We start from the raw sequence: 17,912 nt of genomic DNA on the forward strand, positions 1-17,912 counted from the left end.
TTTTTTGTTTGTTTCCAGGCTCGAGTATTATTTTATTTTAAAAGAGTATTTTCCCATTTAATTGGTTGATGTATATTTAGTTAGATAGTAGTTGTTGCTTGGCCTTTTTATTGATGTTTGTGGTACATTTTTAGAGTTATCTTTTCTCTCCAAGAAAGGAAGAATAATTTTGTACACCTGATGCTTATCAGTCTCTTTGTTAGGGAGGATGAGATAAATGAGGAAGAATGAATGGATTATACTTACCACCTGTAATAGTTTGATGTTAATGTTTTACTTTATTCAGGTACCTTAAAAGTTCAAGATTTATAGTTATTCGTTTTTAAACTGCAAATTATTTCTTTTTTATTTTATCAGATAATAAAATAATTTATTTCTTTAAGTTATTTTTAGTTCTTTTTTTCCTTTGGAAAGAAATGATATTGTTTACAGATGCATTGTCAAAATACAGTGTAGTGATTTACAAGTTGTTCTACGCTGTGATAATTCACAGTGCAGTGACCATTTTGGGCTCTTCAATTTAATTGAATAGTTTTCAGTGATTCACACCGACAGTTCTAATGGTATCACGACTTAAAATTACTTGGGTTAATAAAACCAATGATTATATACAGAGTCAATTTACTTAAAATGCTATAGAGATTTTATTGGAATTTTGTAGGCAGAATGGCTAACAGAATTCCAAGTAACATGAATTGTCTCCTATGTTAGCTAAAATGGCATGATATTTTTCATGATTTTTTCCTCTAATCCAGAATGTTCTAATACTGTGAAATTTGTATAAAATGAGTTAATGAATATATATTTATCTTCTGAGGAATTTTGATTGTAGAAGTAATAATTGAATTTACGCTAAGCTCTGGATATAAAATGGTGAACAAAACAGATATTGGAGTTTATAGTTTACATTTGTTAAGTTAAGAAACAGTATGCCATTTGAACCTATGTAATTTTATTAACTAATGTCACCTCAATAAATTTAATTAAAAAAAGAAATGGTATAGCAATCTGCATTAAAAAATTTTAAAGACAGTTTCTATATTGGCCTATATTTTCCAAATAAAACACATTTTAGTCATCTTTTTATATGAAAATCTTTATATATATTTTGACATTTTTATCACATAATACATCTAAGTAGATGTCTATGAGAAGATATAGAGAAATAAAAAGATAAACACCTGTTATTCCATCATTCTGAAATAATCATCATTAACATTTTTACATAGGCATTTCTATTTAGGCACATTGATGTGTATATATTACAATAGGACTCATGTTGTCTATTTTATTGAGTAATCTGCTTTTCAGTAAATCACCATTTTTGTAACTTTATTTCCATTATAAAGTTATCAGAAATTACTCATTTGGAGTCCTTAATGTCTTTCCCTAGTTTTTAACTAATATCAACAACTACATTGAAAGTCCTTGTACATGCTTCTTCATTCATATCCTAAATTATTTCTTAAATTAATTATTATAATTTAAATTACTTAGTCAAAGACCATGCACATTTTTAAGACTTTTAATACATTTTATCAGACAGTGCATTTACTTGGCTTACAATTTATTGAGTTTATGCATAAATAAATGAATGTTTGAATGAATGAAAATATTTTTTATTACATTGCCACAAGTACATGAGAATTCTTTTCTATTATGTCTTAAAACAGGATGATTGTGGGCAATTTAAATTTAGTTAAAAATAAAATTTATATGATATGCCTTTGGAAGTAATTCATCAATTTTAAGTGGTCATTGCGGTAAATCTCACCTTATATCAGGAATATTTCTGCCTTTGAAAGTTACTTATCCTTATGGGTTGCTTTTGTGAAGAATAGCAGGTAGTGGTTCAGGTATGAAATTTTTTTTCAGGATGGTCATCTAGAAATGCCTTTTTGGCCCATCTTAGTGGCATTGAATTCATACCTAAAAGTGTTTGCTACAGAAGTTAAGAATTTCTTCTTCATACTATTTTAGAATACCTGAGGTGCACTATTGTCTATTCATTTCTATTGAGGATATAGGGAAGCCCTACTTACCTTTATAGTCATTCTGTTATATTCTACTGATCTGTTTTTTTTGTTGTTGTTGTTTTTTGTTTTTGTGGGTTTTTTACTCTTATGTCATACTCTTCTTTTTAGCTCAATTCAAACAAGTATATTTTTGGTTATTAATCAAAGTGGGTCTTCTTTAGCTTGGCTTTTACAAAGTACATTAATTGTGGAAACAATCAAAGTTTAGCAGAAGAGATTTAAATATAATCATGGTATTATAATTTCTTATCTTTAATAGGACTTTCTAATTTGTGAAGAGCTTCAGAGTTAAAAAAAAGCACGATGAATTGTGATGAATATAGTTAGCAGTTAGCAGCTGGGTGGCTTTTGGCAAAATATTTGATTCCTTTGAGAGTTTCCTCAAAATAAACTACCATAAAATAAACTACCTGGTATAATGCTTAGCATAGAATAGGTGCTAAATAGGTGGAAGCTATTTTTATGGTATTCCATTTTGCCCCAAAATAACCTATGGATTAAAACATTTCACCTAGTTATTCTCTATTATGTATTATGTCATTAGTTTTAATAGAGTTTTTTCTTATTCGCTTTTTATTTTTAATTTCTTTAATATATTTTTAGGACTGAAAGAGTTGTCCCCACTCCCTTTAAATCTCAAACGTTTGTACAAAGAGACACTAGAAATCGAACCCATCTTGATAATTATTTCTCCGGGTGCCGATCCTTCTCAGGAACTTCAAGAACTTGCTAATGCTGAAAGAAGTGGAGAATGTTATCACCAGGTCAGTACATAACTACTCTGATACTACAGCTATTGCTCTTGTTGCCATACTTGATCCTATTAGTGAAACAGATTTTTTTGTTGTAGTAAGCCAAATAATGTCCCCCAAAAGTGTCCACGTCCTGATCCTCAGAACCTGTGATTTTACCTTACATGGTATTAGGAACTTTGTACATGTGATTAAGTTAATCTTGGGAAAGTTATCCTGGATTATCAGGTGGGCCCAATATAATCACAAGGGTCCTTATAAGAGGGAGACAGAAGAGGTTGAGTGAAAGAAGATGTGATGACAGAAGCAGAGATCAGAGAGATGAGAAGATGTTATGCTGCTGGCTTTGACGATGGAGGAAGGGCCCATGAGCAAAGAAATGTAGGTGACTTCTGGAAACTGGAAAAGGCAAAGGAAGGATTCTCTCTTAGGGCCTCCAGAAGGAGCACAGCCCTTGAGTACTACCTTTATTATCAAACCAAATACATCAATTTTAGATGAGTGGGACTTCTAACCTCCAGAAGTCTGGAAAGATAATAAATTTCTATAGTTTTAAGGCTGTAAATTGCGGTAATTCGTCATAGCAGTAATAAGACTGCTATTATAGCATGAATATATTTTTAAAAATAATTAAAAAAATTTTTGCTTGGATGCTTTTACAATCAATCCGTAATATTTACTTGCAAAAACTGAAAGGAAAGAAATACATAAATGTTTTGAGGAAAATTTAATATAATGCCATTTTTTTCCTGAGGTAAATTTAAGAGCTTTGGTTTTGTTCAGATTACCTCCTTTTTTCAATTCAGTTTGCATGCAAGTTTGAAGATTAATTTACCCTCAATTTTTGACAAGTGAATAAACCTTTTTTGTTGAGAAAATAGTTAATTATTTAAAAAGTAAATACTTCACAAGAACCAAAAATGAAAAGTAAGAATGTAATGAGGAACATAAACAGAAGATAGCAAAATAGCAGAGAATTGGGCTAAGTTGTGCAGGTTTTGCACAGTCTAACTCTAGGGAATTTCATTCAGTCCTAGTTATATATTAATATATTCATTAGGACAATATTCAGCTATCAGTAAGGTGTCTTAAGGAAGGGAGGCCCCTTTCTACAGGTTGTATCTGTTAGCAGTGATCTTAGCAGAAGGATAAGACCATTTGCATTCACAGTAGATTTGACTGTTTAAACTTCTGGAATTTTAGATACTGAATTTGCAAAATTTTTTAATATAGTAAAATCTTTAAAATCTGGACATTTATTTATAATTCTGTCATTTAAAATTTTGTTGCCATGCCGAATATATTTGCTAAGGATAATAATATATTCTTAATGAAAAGTTAATTTTTAATTCAAGAAACTGATGTGGGTTTTTTGGAGAGTGGCTATCTTCTTGACATTTTCATGTTGTGCTTTAAAACTTTTCTTATAGTAAATATCTTATTCTAGAGTTTCATGAACTTTTACTTTTAAGCTAGTTTCACACAATTTATGTCTTATGGAAACTTTTGAGTTGCTTGTTTTTAGCTACTATTTCAGTTCAGCAAAATATCCTTTCTTTCACTCTGATTATGATATACATGCTTTCATTTTATTTTTGTATTTTAATAAATGGAAAACTAATATGTGCACTGAAACAATTCAACCAATATTTGTTTCATCCTTCCTATTTGCTTAGTGCCAGGTTAGACCTTGAAAAAAAATTTTAATCAATATATGAGTATTTATTACTTATTTTATTGTATGCTTTACTATACAATGAGTTAGACATGGTTCCCACTCTCAAAGACTTTATAGTCTAACTGAAAAATAAAATTAATACTTGTAAAAGTCAACTGAAAAACAATGAAATAGTATCTTGTATTTATTATGAAAAAAAAAATCCTTATTGTTAGCGGTAATCTATAATAGTACTCTTCAAATTATTTTGACCATGTACCCAATAAAAAATTTGAGCCAGGATTCTCCATGTATATATGCTTAAAAGTTATATACATATGTACACAGATATAGCTGTATTGATATACAAGTATTATATAAATTGGCCTTAAAACATTCGAGTTTAGACTTGATATGGTAAGCAGCATGTAGCCATTTTAGATTCTTTGCTAAAACTTTTATAGAATCTTAAATTTAAGTAGTCACCTAGTCCAAGCATTTAAATAGATCTCATGTACTGAATATAGTATCTGGGCTTTCAACTTCTACTTGGATACTTTTAATCCTTAGAAGTTTTCTGTTGCATAAAGTGGCCTATTCTACTATATGAGTATTATAAGTGCAGATGGGCTATAGAGATTGGAAAAATTGGAATGGAATTCCAGTGAGATCAGGATTCTCATTCCCTCTCTCTCTTCATTCATTTCTTCTCTCTCTCTCTCTCCCCCTACCTCTTTCTTTCTCTCTTTCTGTCTCTGTCTGTCTATCTGTCTCTCTCCTCCCCTCCACTCTCACTCTTCCTCTCCTTCCTCTCTGCCTCCTCTCTCTGAGAAGCAGTAGAGGAGCAGAAGGCTGAGTATAGAATCTTGAGGCTCACCGACATGTTAGGATTGCTAGCTAATAACGAGCCGGGAATAACACAGTTAAATAGACCAGTAGCTTGAGAGCCAAATATGTGCAGTGTTGGAGAAATTAAAAGTAAATTTCAAAGTATTCAAGACTATAGTTATAAAAAACATTTTTTTAAAGGTCTGTGTTTGAGAGGGTAAGAATTACAGGAAATAGTGGGATGAGGAACAAAAGACTTCAATAATTCTTTATACTGTTCTATAACTTGCAAACCTGTAAGGATAATATATTTTTAATAAATAGAAAACTATAGTCTGATAGTTCTTATTAAAAACTGGGAACCTGATTACATATTACAACATGTTATCAGATTTGTTATTTTAGTTTAGTTTTTTTTTTTTTTTTGCAGGTTGCCATGGGTCAAGGTCAAGCCGATTTAGCAGTTCAAATGCTAAAAGAATGTGCGCACAATGGAGACTGGCTCTGTTTGAAGAACTTACATCTTGTGGTGTCTTGGCTTCCAGTTCTGGAAAAGGTAGAGTCAGATAAATGTGATGCAGATAATACTAATATACTCAATTTAGTAATCTCCAAGGAACATCAGTATTAAAAAAATGTCATGAATTATTTATGATGTTTATTTTTAAAAATAGTATTTGATGAGAAATCATTTAAAATCTGTTAAGTATTTTTTCCTTAATATGTACATTTGTACAGACCAAAAATGGATTTTTTAGAAAGTCCATAAAAGTCTCTCTTTTAAAAGCATTTAAGGAAAACAATGAAACTATTAATCAGAATTGAAGGGAGGCTTAGAGAATTTTATTCAGAAGAAAAATAGGGAAATACTTTAAAAGATGTTATAAATAGAAAATAGAAAATCTATTTATAACATTTTGTTCTTGTTCTGATCTACTTGTATGGAGAAAAAAAGATGTAGAGGAATCAGAAGGAACTGTAGAACTTTCTAGGTTATAAGGAAGCTAGGATATAAACTGATGCAATTAATTTATTTAACTCAATGGCCCCAGGGCAAAAACAACCTTAGGACAGAACAAATTGCTGGATAAGTTTTAAATGCAAACCTAGATTTAAGTCCAGTGTTTATTTAAAAAAGATGAATCTGGTCTCTGGTAGTTAGAGATAACTCTGAAGACAAAATGTTCCTTGAAAGCTCTATGTGATTTAGCAAAGTATTGGGAGCGGGGAAGAATATCATGGTTAATTTCAGCAGCACAAGTAGAGACATAGTGGTGGAGAGGTTCATGCCAGTACAAGGAATGAAGATGTCCTTGAATATACTATAAGGGAAAGTGTGATATGGGGCAATAGAGTTAGATGTGTAGATTTTGGAATCCCCTGAGAATCATGCAGAAGGGCTTAGAATTTTTGTCCTAGGACATAGAGAGTCAGGGGAATTAGTAATTAATTAATTTAATCTGACAGAAGTATTATTTAGAATAGAACCAAACAGAATAGATTGAGGGAAGGCCTAGCCTAGTTGTGATGTGTTGAAAATTTGTGCATTCCTAATAAGTTGACAGCTATAGCACCTTACACAAAAGTTAATTAATAAATCTTTGATGATTGAGTTAATGATCGAATAAATGAATTGATGGATCATGATGATTCTTATAGTTAAGAAGATACAGATTTTAGACTGAAGTGTATGTGAATATTCAAATATTCATTATACTACAGTCTTCTGTAAAAATCACTAATGTGTAAAAATGTAAAATTCACATCTGATGAATCATGTTTTAAAACATATAAAGAATAGTTCTGAATATTTGAATCTTGCTTTCTTTTTCAAACAGTATATTGATAGCTATTAATTTATAGAAAATATAATTGCAGTTATTACTTTAAAAGCAAGTCTTAATTAGAACTTTTAAAGCATATAGGGTAGATTATATTACAAAAGTTTAAAAAATTTTAAAAATGTTTGTATTTCTTCTGGGAAGTTTGTATGAATTGTTTGGATATGAATTTATTTTAAATCCAGTTATATCACAGGTGTATTGTTTCTTTTACATTTTTTTAAACTTTACATTTCGACATTATAGAACTTTACATTAATATTTTACATTTACATTTAAAAATATTATTAGGTATAGATACATTTTATAACATGATTTTAAGCAAGCATGATGTTTTATGGTCAATTCTTTTGCCATTTTTGGTCATCTACATTTCATATATTAATAATGAATCTTAGTATCAGACAACATATTTGTGGAAATAATTTTTAGATTTCTCTCTCTTTTAGAGCTATCAATATTTTTTTAGAGCTATCAGTATTTCTTATCAATATTCATTCATTCTAAAAACACTTGCTGAGTACAGAAAAAAGCCAGGAACCATGGTAGGTGCTGGTTACATATAAAATTTGTACCTGTTCTCTAGAAATTTAGTTTAGAAGAGATAGACAACATTTATAATTAATATGTAGTGTGATTAATACTACAGAAGAGAATTTTAAAATGTCATCAGTTATTAATTCTGCTTGGGATTGTGGTAGTGAAGAGTTGGAGAAGATATTCCCGTAAGATATGATATTTAAATTATATTTAGACAAATAAATGAGAATTTGTCAGGTTATAAAGAGAATAACAGGCAAAATAATACGATGATTAAAGACAGAGACATAAGTAACAGTTTGAATAAGTAACTAAAGCATACATTATGAACAGATGAATTTAGATGGTGAAGTTTTCAGTTTATATCATAGGCAATAGGATATACTAAAAATTGTCAATAAAAGAGTTGATATCACTGTATAACTCCTGTGGAAGTGTGAATTGAAGCAATGAGAACCAGAAGGCCTGATGATGACTGGTAGTTTAGTTACAGCAATTGCAGCTAACACTTATTTTGTACTTACTATGTATCAGGTACTATTTTAAGTGTTTTACACAATACGATGAGATGGGGTACTATTGTTATCCTTGCTTAGCGATGGTGTAAGTTATAGAACCCAAGGTCACATACTAAATAAGTGGCAGAATTTGAAGTTCTACCCTGTTGGCCTAGCTTCAGGTCCAAATTCTTATCTATTACACTAAGCAAGTAATAGAGAAGATGACTATTAAAAATAAATATAATCGGAACATTAAGAAATATATCAAGTCACAAAAAGAATTTAGGAAGAAAAGTTACTTAGTAATAATTATAAAATGGAAATTTGAGTGGATATTTAAGTAGATTTTTGTTGTTTTTTATTTATCAACAAGGAATTAAATACTCTTCAACCTAAAGATACCTTTCGTCTTTGGCTTACTGCAGAAGTTCATCCCAACTTTACTCCTATTTTATTACAGTCAAGTTTGAAGATAACATATGAGGTAAGAAAATTTAAAACTTGAATCACTAATTGTATAAATGCATTAATCTTTGCATGCCTTCCAAAGCTCTGTAAATAACCATCTATTATGCAAAACTTCCTTTTACATTTAGATGAGGTATAATATAGATAAATAATAACATAAGATGGTATTTATAAAAATGCACTTAAATGCTTTCAAATTTTATTTTATATTATTTTGTTTTTATCATAATAAAAGACATATAACATCATCGAATTTACCATCTCAACCATTTTTTAAATTAAATTTATTGGGGTGGCATCGATTAATCATATAGGTTTCAAGTGTACAATTCAATACTACATCTGTATATTGTATGTTTACTACTAAAAGTCAAATCTCCTTCCATCACCATATATTTGATCCCCTTTACCCTTCTCAACCATTTTTAAGTGTATGCAGCAGTCCCCAACCTTTTTGGCACCAGGGGCCAGTGCTCCTGTGAAAAATCTAATGCCTGATGATCTGAAGTGAAGCTGAGGCAGTGATGTATTTGCAAATACAGATGAAGCTGTGCTGGCTTGCCTGCTGCTCACCTCCTGCTGTGTAGCCCAATTTCTAACAGGCCACAGACCAGTATTGGTCAGGTGTCGGTCAGGGGCCAGTGTTTGGGGGTCCCTGGTGTATGTGATAGTGGTGTTAACTATCTGTCTTGTGCAACAGATCTCTAGTAATTTTTTCATCTTGCAAAACTGAGACTGTATCCATTGAAAAGCAGCTTGCCATTTCCCTCTCAACCCTGGCAACCACCATTTTACTTTGTTTCTATGAGGTTGACTACTTTAGATACCTAATATGAGTGGAATCATGCATTATTTGTCTTTTTGTGATTGGCTTGTTTTACATGGCATAATGACCTCAAGATTCATATATATTGTAGCATTTCCTTTTAAAAAGATTTCCTTTTTAAAGACTGAATAATATCCCATTGTATATGTATAGTATGCTTTATCCATTCATCTATCCATGGACATTTGGGTCTTCTAACTCTTGGCTATTGTGAATAATGCTGCAATGAACATGGGTGAACAAATATCTCTTTTCAATCTTATTTTGAATGTTTTTTGGATATCTACTCAGATGTGGGATTGAGGGATCATATAGGAATTCTAATTTTAATTCTTTAGGACTGTTTTCCATTACAGTACACTATTATACATTCCCAAGAACAGCACACATTTTCTCTGTATCCTTGACAATACTTATTTTCTGTTTTTTTTTTCTTCTTTAGTAGTGGCCATTCTAATGATGTGAGGTGATATCTCACTGTGGTTTTCATTTACATTTCCTTTATAATTGGTGATGTTGAACATCTTTTTATATGCTTGTTGACCATTTATATATTTTCTTTGGAATAATGTCTATTCAAGTCATTTGCACAATTTTTAATAGAATTATTTTTGTTATTATTGAGTTGTAGGAGTTCCTTATATATTCTGGATTTGAGAGTTGAATTATAGGAGTTCCTTATCAGATATATAGTTTACAAATATTTTCTCCTATTTCTCATGCATTGATGGTTTCCTTTGCTGCATAGATGTTTTTAAGTTTGCTGTAGTCCCATTTGTCTGCTTTTGCTTTTGTTGCCTGTGCTTTTGATCTCATATCCAAAAATCATTGCCAAATGCAATGATTTTTCCCTATGTTTTCTTCTAGGAATTTTCTAGTTTCAGGTCTTAAACATTTAGATTTTTAATTTATTTTGAGTTAATTTTTGTACGTGGTATAAGGTAAGGGTCCTACTTCATTCTTTTGCACATGGATATCTAGTTTTCATAACATTTGTTTTCTGACGTAGCTATGTTAGATTTTTAGTATATGTTTTCTTCCTTTTTTCCTCTCATCCATCATCTGTTCATCTTTCTAAAGGTAATGCTGGGCAGATCTTCTCCAAACCTGATATATCCAAAACTACGTGTTTATAATGATATCATATCACTGGTCAAAGTCATAAATAAAATAATAAACTGAATTAAAACTTTTTAATCCTGGTGAAAAGGGGTTCTGCTTACATTTTCTCTTAATTTGTAGAAACTTCTCTGTTATATATATTTTTTCTTAAGAAAAATGTCTTATTTGTTTATAAGTACCTCTTAAATCAGTACTCTGTTCTTTTTCATCTGATGGTGTTATCTCATTTAAGGAAGAAAAGGGATAAGGAGAATGCAAAGATGTTTTAATATTTGGATATATGTTATTTGAATGGATGCCATTACAATGACTAGTAAGAAAGAACCTTTACAGAATATTCTCCGTCCACTCTCGTAGTACATTCTGCTTACTAAACTCATTTCTTGAATTGGGTTGTATGAGCCATAAGAGCAGTGGCTTTTTTTTTTTTTTTTTTTTTTGCTTTTTTTTTCTTATCATATACTTGGAATATAGGAAGAACACAATAAATATTTCAAGAAAGAAGAGTTTATATATCATGAGAATTGTTCCTTAAATATTTTAATTTAAAGTGCAACTTTTGCCAGGGCCCTTTTTAGGAGGTCATTTACATTTTCATGGAGATTTTCAGTTTCATTTAAATTATTGGTGAAATTTTTTGCTATTTCCTATCTTAATGTAGATAATTTTAACTATCCTAAGAAATAGCGTAGTTCATTATGTTCAAAATTATTACTATATATGTATATATGTACACACTTAAAATTCTTACAATTAGATAGTATCCTTAAAAATTGTTAAATTGCCATTCTATTATTATTCTTATTTTTGATTAGTTATGAGAATGTTTTTAAAAATTTATTTCAAATGACCAATGTCATACTTATTTACTTTTTCTTAAGTTTTTTCTATTCACTGAATTTCCTGCTTTTTTTCTTTATTTTTTTCTTCTTAATGTTTTCCTTAGATTTATATTTCCTTTTGTTCCTACTGATTTCATATGTTGAATGTTTAATTGGTTTATATTTATTTTCATTAATATTGAAATTATTTTAAGTCTGTGAATTTGTAGTTGAGTATATCTTTAGCTTTATCTCATAATTTGACAGTATTTTCATTTTATTTTTCAAATAGTCTGTATTTGTTTATAATTTTCTCTGTAATTGTATATGATTTATTCATTTTGCATAATCTTTAGCATAGTGCCTTTTACAAAACTCTAAGTGATTGATGAGTGTTATATTAATGTCATGTTTTATTGAATAGTGCTCAGAAAATCTGACTTATTCTATGAAAATTTTTTGTAAATATTTCATAACAAAACATTTTAAAAGTGTAATTTTTATATGTACTTAGTAAATCAATGCTATTTTTCTTTTACTTTTAAACCAGTTCTTTTCATTTAAGAAAAAAAAGCAGAATGAAAAGGATTGCAAAGGGAATGACTATTCTTTGTAGCAGACGTTCTTAAAGTACTGACTTGAATTATTTATTCTTTTTATTTCAAAAACAAACTAAAATTTATAGTTCAGTAAAATACCTCAATGATTAAATAAAACTTATTTGGTTATCTTGAATATTGTTGGGTTACAGGCTTTTTTAATTTGAAAAATTATTTTGGATTTATAATTGAGATGAACTGTTAGGTTTAAAACTAATTTTATAGTCGTTCATATTGAAGTAACGTGATAACAAAATAATTTAAGTCAACTTGGTAATGGTGTAAAATTTTCTTCATTAAAATATGTTCTCAAAAGTGTTAAATTTATTTTATTTTTAAGATTTTATACATTATCACACCTTTTAAATTTTTTATTTAGTCACCTCCAGGTCTGAAGAAGAATTTAATGCGGACTTATGAATCTTGGACTCCTGAGCAAATTAGCAAAAAAGATAATATACATCGAGCTCATGCTCTTTTCAGTTTTGCATGGTTTCATGCTGCATGTCAAGAAAGAAGAAATTATATTCCACAGGTATGTAAGATCAGTCTACGTTGTACATATTTTAATATATTAGAATATTTTTATAATTCAGTAGAAATAGCTAGGATTACTTCATAATTTGGCTCATGATTCCTAAATTCTATATCTCTAATTCAATCTTTTATGTTAATCTTTTGGACTCTATATAGTTATCTAGTTCACATTGCTTTGAATTAAAATTTATAGAACAATGTGTGAACTATCATAAGCCCTAAGTGATTATTAGGCCTCATTTTTGCCGTTCTATATCTCATAGGTATGTCAAAGTTCAACTACTGAATTCCCTATACCTATTTTTCATTAAATATGTCCCTCTCAGTAAAAGGCATTGCTATCCATTGACTCTTCAAACTAGAAAGCTAAGAGTTGTTCTTAATGGTTTTTTCTTGCTTCTCTACCCAATTTATTATCAAGTCCTGTTGATTCTACTTCCAAAACATAATTCAAAGTTGTACACTTTTTTTTCCACCATTTTTTTCTAAGCCTCATCATCTCTCCCCTATACTACTTTCTGAAATAGCCTTCCAATTCTTCTTGCTTTTTCCATTTAGCAGCCTGAACTATTTTTCTAATATGTAAATTTGATTATTTCATTGCTCTTTTTAAAACCTATCTAATGGCTTTCTACTGTATTTGGGAAAAAATATGCAAATTTCTTACCATGGTCCACAAGGAAAGATTTGCCTGTCTCTTCAACTTCCTCTCAGGCCCGTGTTCCCACTTGTTCTAGACTTCTTTATGCTCTTTGAATTCATCAAGCTCTTTCTCACCACTATAGGCCCTAGCTGTTATTGTTATCACAAGCAATAGACCACGTTCTTCTATTGCTGTGGCAGTCCCAGCTGGTACCAGTGCTCCGTTCTTGCCAAATGCCTTAGCCATCAATTGTATCATTCTTTTATCTTTAAAATTTTCCCATTCTGTTTTTCAACTTTGTCTACTTCTGTTGAGATAATCTCTCTTCAAACTGCCCTGTCTACTTGCCTGCTTCTCTCTCTATTTCAGTTACATGTCAAGATAAGAGCATAGGTTATGGAATTACGGATTTGAGTTGAGTCCTGACTGTAGAATTTCCTAGTTTTGTGACCTTGGTAAATTACTTTAATCCCAATAAGCAACAGTTTTCTCAGCTGAAGAATGGAAATAATAATCATGTTTATCTTTGTTATGAGGATTAAATGAAATAATGTATGTTTAGAAGTGCTTAACACAGTGTCTGGCTATAGCCTGCCAATAAATATTCGTTAAACTCATGAAATAGTAAATAATAACAGTGGTGTGTTGTTTCATATAATTTACATACACTTGTGGGGAGGGTATGCTTTTTATTTTATTTTACAAAATAGGACAGTGGATCCGAAGGGCAATTAACTTGCTAAAGGAATCACACCTAAAAAGCTATAGAGCTTGGAAAAGACTAGGCCCCCCTTCCTCTATAGCCTGTGCCCCTAATTTTTCTGACATCTGTCCTTAGACTAATAGATCAGTTAATTCTGATGAACACATGAATAGTGATGGTGATGCACCTTTATTGAGAAGAAAAATTATATTTTAAAAATAAAATTAGATTTGATTTTTTGTTAAATCATACATATGCATATAGTATAAATTAAAAAGTATGAAAAGGTTTGCAATTAAAATTTAGTATCCTTTCCTTCTATTCTCCTGCCATCCAGTATCTATTCCCAGGGCATCAACTTCATTTTTAGGTTTCCTTCAGAGATATTATATAAATATACAAACATATTTTATGTATTTATATACACATATATGTTCTTTTCCACTCAAATGACAACATGTTACAAATACGGCTCTGTACCTTGTTTTAATAACTCATGCATTTTAGAGATTATTAAATATCAGTAGCCATTTAATATCTAATTTTGAAACTAATATAATAGAATATTGTTAACTGTAATTGAAAAATAAAAAAATCATTGCAAAAGTATCTAATTTGAAAATATTTGTGTTTATTATATCAATATACATATTTTAAGGAGTTTTGTATTAGGTGGGCATATATATTTTTTTCAATGTTTGCTATGACAAAATACTTTCCTATACTTGCCTCATTTAGCATTTATTCCTCATGGCCAATTTCTAAATATAGATTGTTTGGGTCAAGAGTATGTGTATTTAAAAAAATTCACAAATATTACCAAAATGCTATGCATAGAGAATACAGCAATTCACTTTAACACACCAAAAAATATTTGAAAATGTCACTTTTTAAAACACTCTAACTTTGCTTTTATGAAAACCATTAATGTGAAGGTAAAAGCAGATAAAATAGAGAATACCATTAATTGCTAGCGACCATGTCATAAGGATATATATACTTCTACAACCTCTCTGTTTTCCCTCTTTTCTTCTTTTGATTTTGCTTTCTTTTTCTTAAATGTTAACTTACAGAAGTAAAGATCCATTACTAATTCAGCTCGGTTTTTATTTCTCATGTTAGTAAAAGATTATTTTTTGCTATTTTTCATTATAGTGCTATATTTGGTTGCAGAATTAACTTTCTCTATTTTACACACATATATTGTACTTCTAATACTGTATTTTATGTAATTTCAGTTTTGTTTCATATTTGTTATTCTTTGACATCTTGTTATTTTTAACTAGATTGTGAGCACTTGATAACAGGCCTCATCTCATTCATCTTTGTAAGGGCACTTAACTCAATGCCTGGATTTTCAACTGGGCTAAATAGGATTTGATTGGCTGTATAGAGAACCTCTCACTCAGAAAATATGCCACAAATAACAAATTACTTTTCAAAGATTTTATATCATAATTTTAAAAATCGTTAATTATTCGATAGTTTATCAGTAACTTTGGGATACAGAGTATAGTTCTTATCATTTTAGAATTAGTATTTGTGTTAGAAATTGCTATTTTAAGTAATATTGATAGCAATAGTCTCTAATTTTAGAGTTTTATAAATATTAATTTAAATTATTTAAAATTTTTTAAACATTTCACGAATAGTCTTATAGAGTGATATAAGAAATATTATTAATAAGATTTCACTTTGAGTTTGTAGAAAACTTATTCAAAATATTATAGGAACTTTTACTGTTGATGGGTTATATCAAATCCCTTACATCTCCCTTACAGATCTTTAATTCTTAGGTATAGTAGAACTTAGTGAGTGAAGTTTAAATCTCTTGTTTTCACATTATCTATAATATTATTTAAAATAAATAATTATCCAAATGCTAGTGATCTCCAAATTTATATATCCAACTCATACTAATTCTGTAAGCTGTAGCCTTATATATCCAATTATTATTTTGACCTATCCAGTTGGATGCCTTAAACATGACTGAAAATCCCACATATTCTTGATCCAAGTACTACAACATAGTAATTGAGTTTCTCAAGAGCACAGATTTTGTCTATTGTTCATTGCTGTATTGTCACTGACTGAAACAGTGCTTGGTATATGGCAGGCACCCAGTGAATTTTTGTTGAACACTTTGTTCAATGATCTCATGATATTCCTTTCCAAATATTGTATTCTTTCAGTGTTCCACTTTTCAATGAATGACACCATCATCAATTTGAATAATCCATAAGCTTAGAGGTCATTCTTAAAACTTTAAAAAAAAATCTTAACCTTTCATTACAATCTAGTTCAAAAATTCTTTAATTTTATTGTCCTAACTATCTATTTTTGTCTTTTCTATCTGTTGTATCCCACCCCACCAGGGTCACTTTCTCTTACTTCTTAGATTAGGTTAGATTTCTTTCTTATATATACCAAGTATGTTTATTTCCATCACACATACTACAGTTTGAAGTTGTATGTATATCTGAGTGATTGATGGTATCCATTATACTCTTCCCTTCCCCCCACATTTGACTGAAGTGACATCAGGGCAGGGAATATTTATGTTTTGGTTCATTCTTTTATTCCCAGAGCTTGACATATAATATGCATTTAATAAATATTTTTATTGCATAAAACTAATTAGTTACAGTTAATGGAAGCACTATAGAAATTATTTTTAATTGTTTCATATATCCTCTATAAAATATAGATCTCTATGAATGTTCTTTTTATATGAGCCTTGTAGTTATGAGCTATAGGTTTAGATTTTATTTAGTTTCAGTATGAATGCTTTGTGAGTCAAAGGTACAGAAAATAATGCTATATGCCTTTGAGCCTTAAATTTTTTCGTAATATTTCTGTTTTCATGTTTGTGGAAAAAATGCACAATTCTGAAGGACAAAATTATAGGAACTATCTTAATGTTTACAAAGTATGTAGACTCAAACTTTACTATGCCAATTTGGCTGTATCACCATATTTTTCAAAGATAAAAACTTTTATGGTATTATAAAGTCCTTTGCATTCCGCGGAAGTAAATAAATCTCTGCTAAAAAATTACTCTTACTATAGATTTATTGTTTATTTTTATTAAATTTATTTTATCGTCTTTTTTTTAGCATGTATTGAACATTGGTTTTAAAACTGTAAGGGCAATGATGCATACATAGATGTCTTCAAACATTGCTTATAAGTTCTTTAATATTTTTAAAATTTGTTTTGATAGGGTTGGACCAAATTTTATGAGTTTTCTTTATCAGATCTTCGAGCTGGGTACAATATTATTGACAGGCTCTTTGATGGTAAGTTCTAATGATGAAAATTTTTATCTCTGATGTTAACGAAAAAATTTTTGAGGTCTTACTAACAATACGGTTTTTTTCAGTGACTTAAAAAGTGACTTAACTTCCTTTTATAAGATTTGCTATGTGCTTTTTATTTTGTAGTTTATGTCCTGACTACCATTCTTGTGATCTCTGAGAGTTTGTATTGTAATCATTGTTTTTGATATAACCCATAAGATTTCACATTGATCTGTAGTTCTTAGGAAGCAAAAAGCTAGAAATACCTTGTCTGTACTTTATGGGCTTCAGAAGTTTCAGACTTCAACTGAATTCAGTTCTCTTTCAAGGGAACTGTTAAAATTCAGGAGGCTTGTAGACTAAGGCTGGCAACAAGGATCTGTAGAATCATAATGATATGATTAAGTGAGAATCAGGAATCGAGGTACAAATAGTAGATTGAAATAGGGCAGCAAACAAGACCATGTAATCTGACCTCCTGAAGCCACCTCTCTCTGCGTTCTGAAGGCAGAAACAGTCCCCAAACTTTATTGTGCAAGGCCAAAGCAAGGGGATACTAGAGTTTAGAGCAATGATGGATTAGAGAAGAGAACATGTTGATAGGACTCTCAAGCTTAAAAATATCCTAAATGGAACTCTTGATTCCCTTCCCTCTCTCACTCTGCTGCCCTGCCAAACCACTGTTCCCCGAGTCTTCCCCATTTCAGTAAATGGCACCACCATTCATGTAAGTTGTTTAA

At 30.0% G+C, this 17,912-nt stretch overlaps 1 protein-coding gene across 1 annotated transcript in view; it reads left to right on the forward strand.

Moving 5' to 3' along the window:
* DYNC2H1 (dynein cytoplasmic 2 heavy chain 1) overlaps window positions 1-17,912 on the forward strand; it is a 255,285-nt gene that overhangs the window by 151,447 nt on the left and 85,926 nt on the right. Inside the window, exons 76-80 of the mRNA XM_039858749.1 lie at window positions 2,640-2,800; window positions 5,704-5,829; window positions 8,528-8,638; window positions 12,370-12,525; window positions 17,097-17,172. Coding sequence (XP_039714683.1) covers window positions 2,640-2,800; window positions 5,704-5,829; window positions 8,528-8,638; window positions 12,370-12,525; window positions 17,097-17,172 — 630 coding nt within the window. The remainder of the gene's footprint in view (window positions 1-2,639; window positions 2,801-5,703; window positions 5,830-8,527; window positions 8,639-12,369; window positions 12,526-17,096; window positions 17,173-17,912) is intronic.

The sequence above is a fragment of the Pteropus medius genome, unplaced genomic scaffold, assembly GCF_902729225.1.
Source record: "Pteropus medius unplaced genomic scaffold, Ma_sr-lr_union100, whole genome shotgun sequence".
In the NCBI taxonomy this organism is placed as follows: Eukaryota; Metazoa; Chordata; class Mammalia; order Chiroptera; family Pteropodidae; genus Pteropus; species Pteropus medius.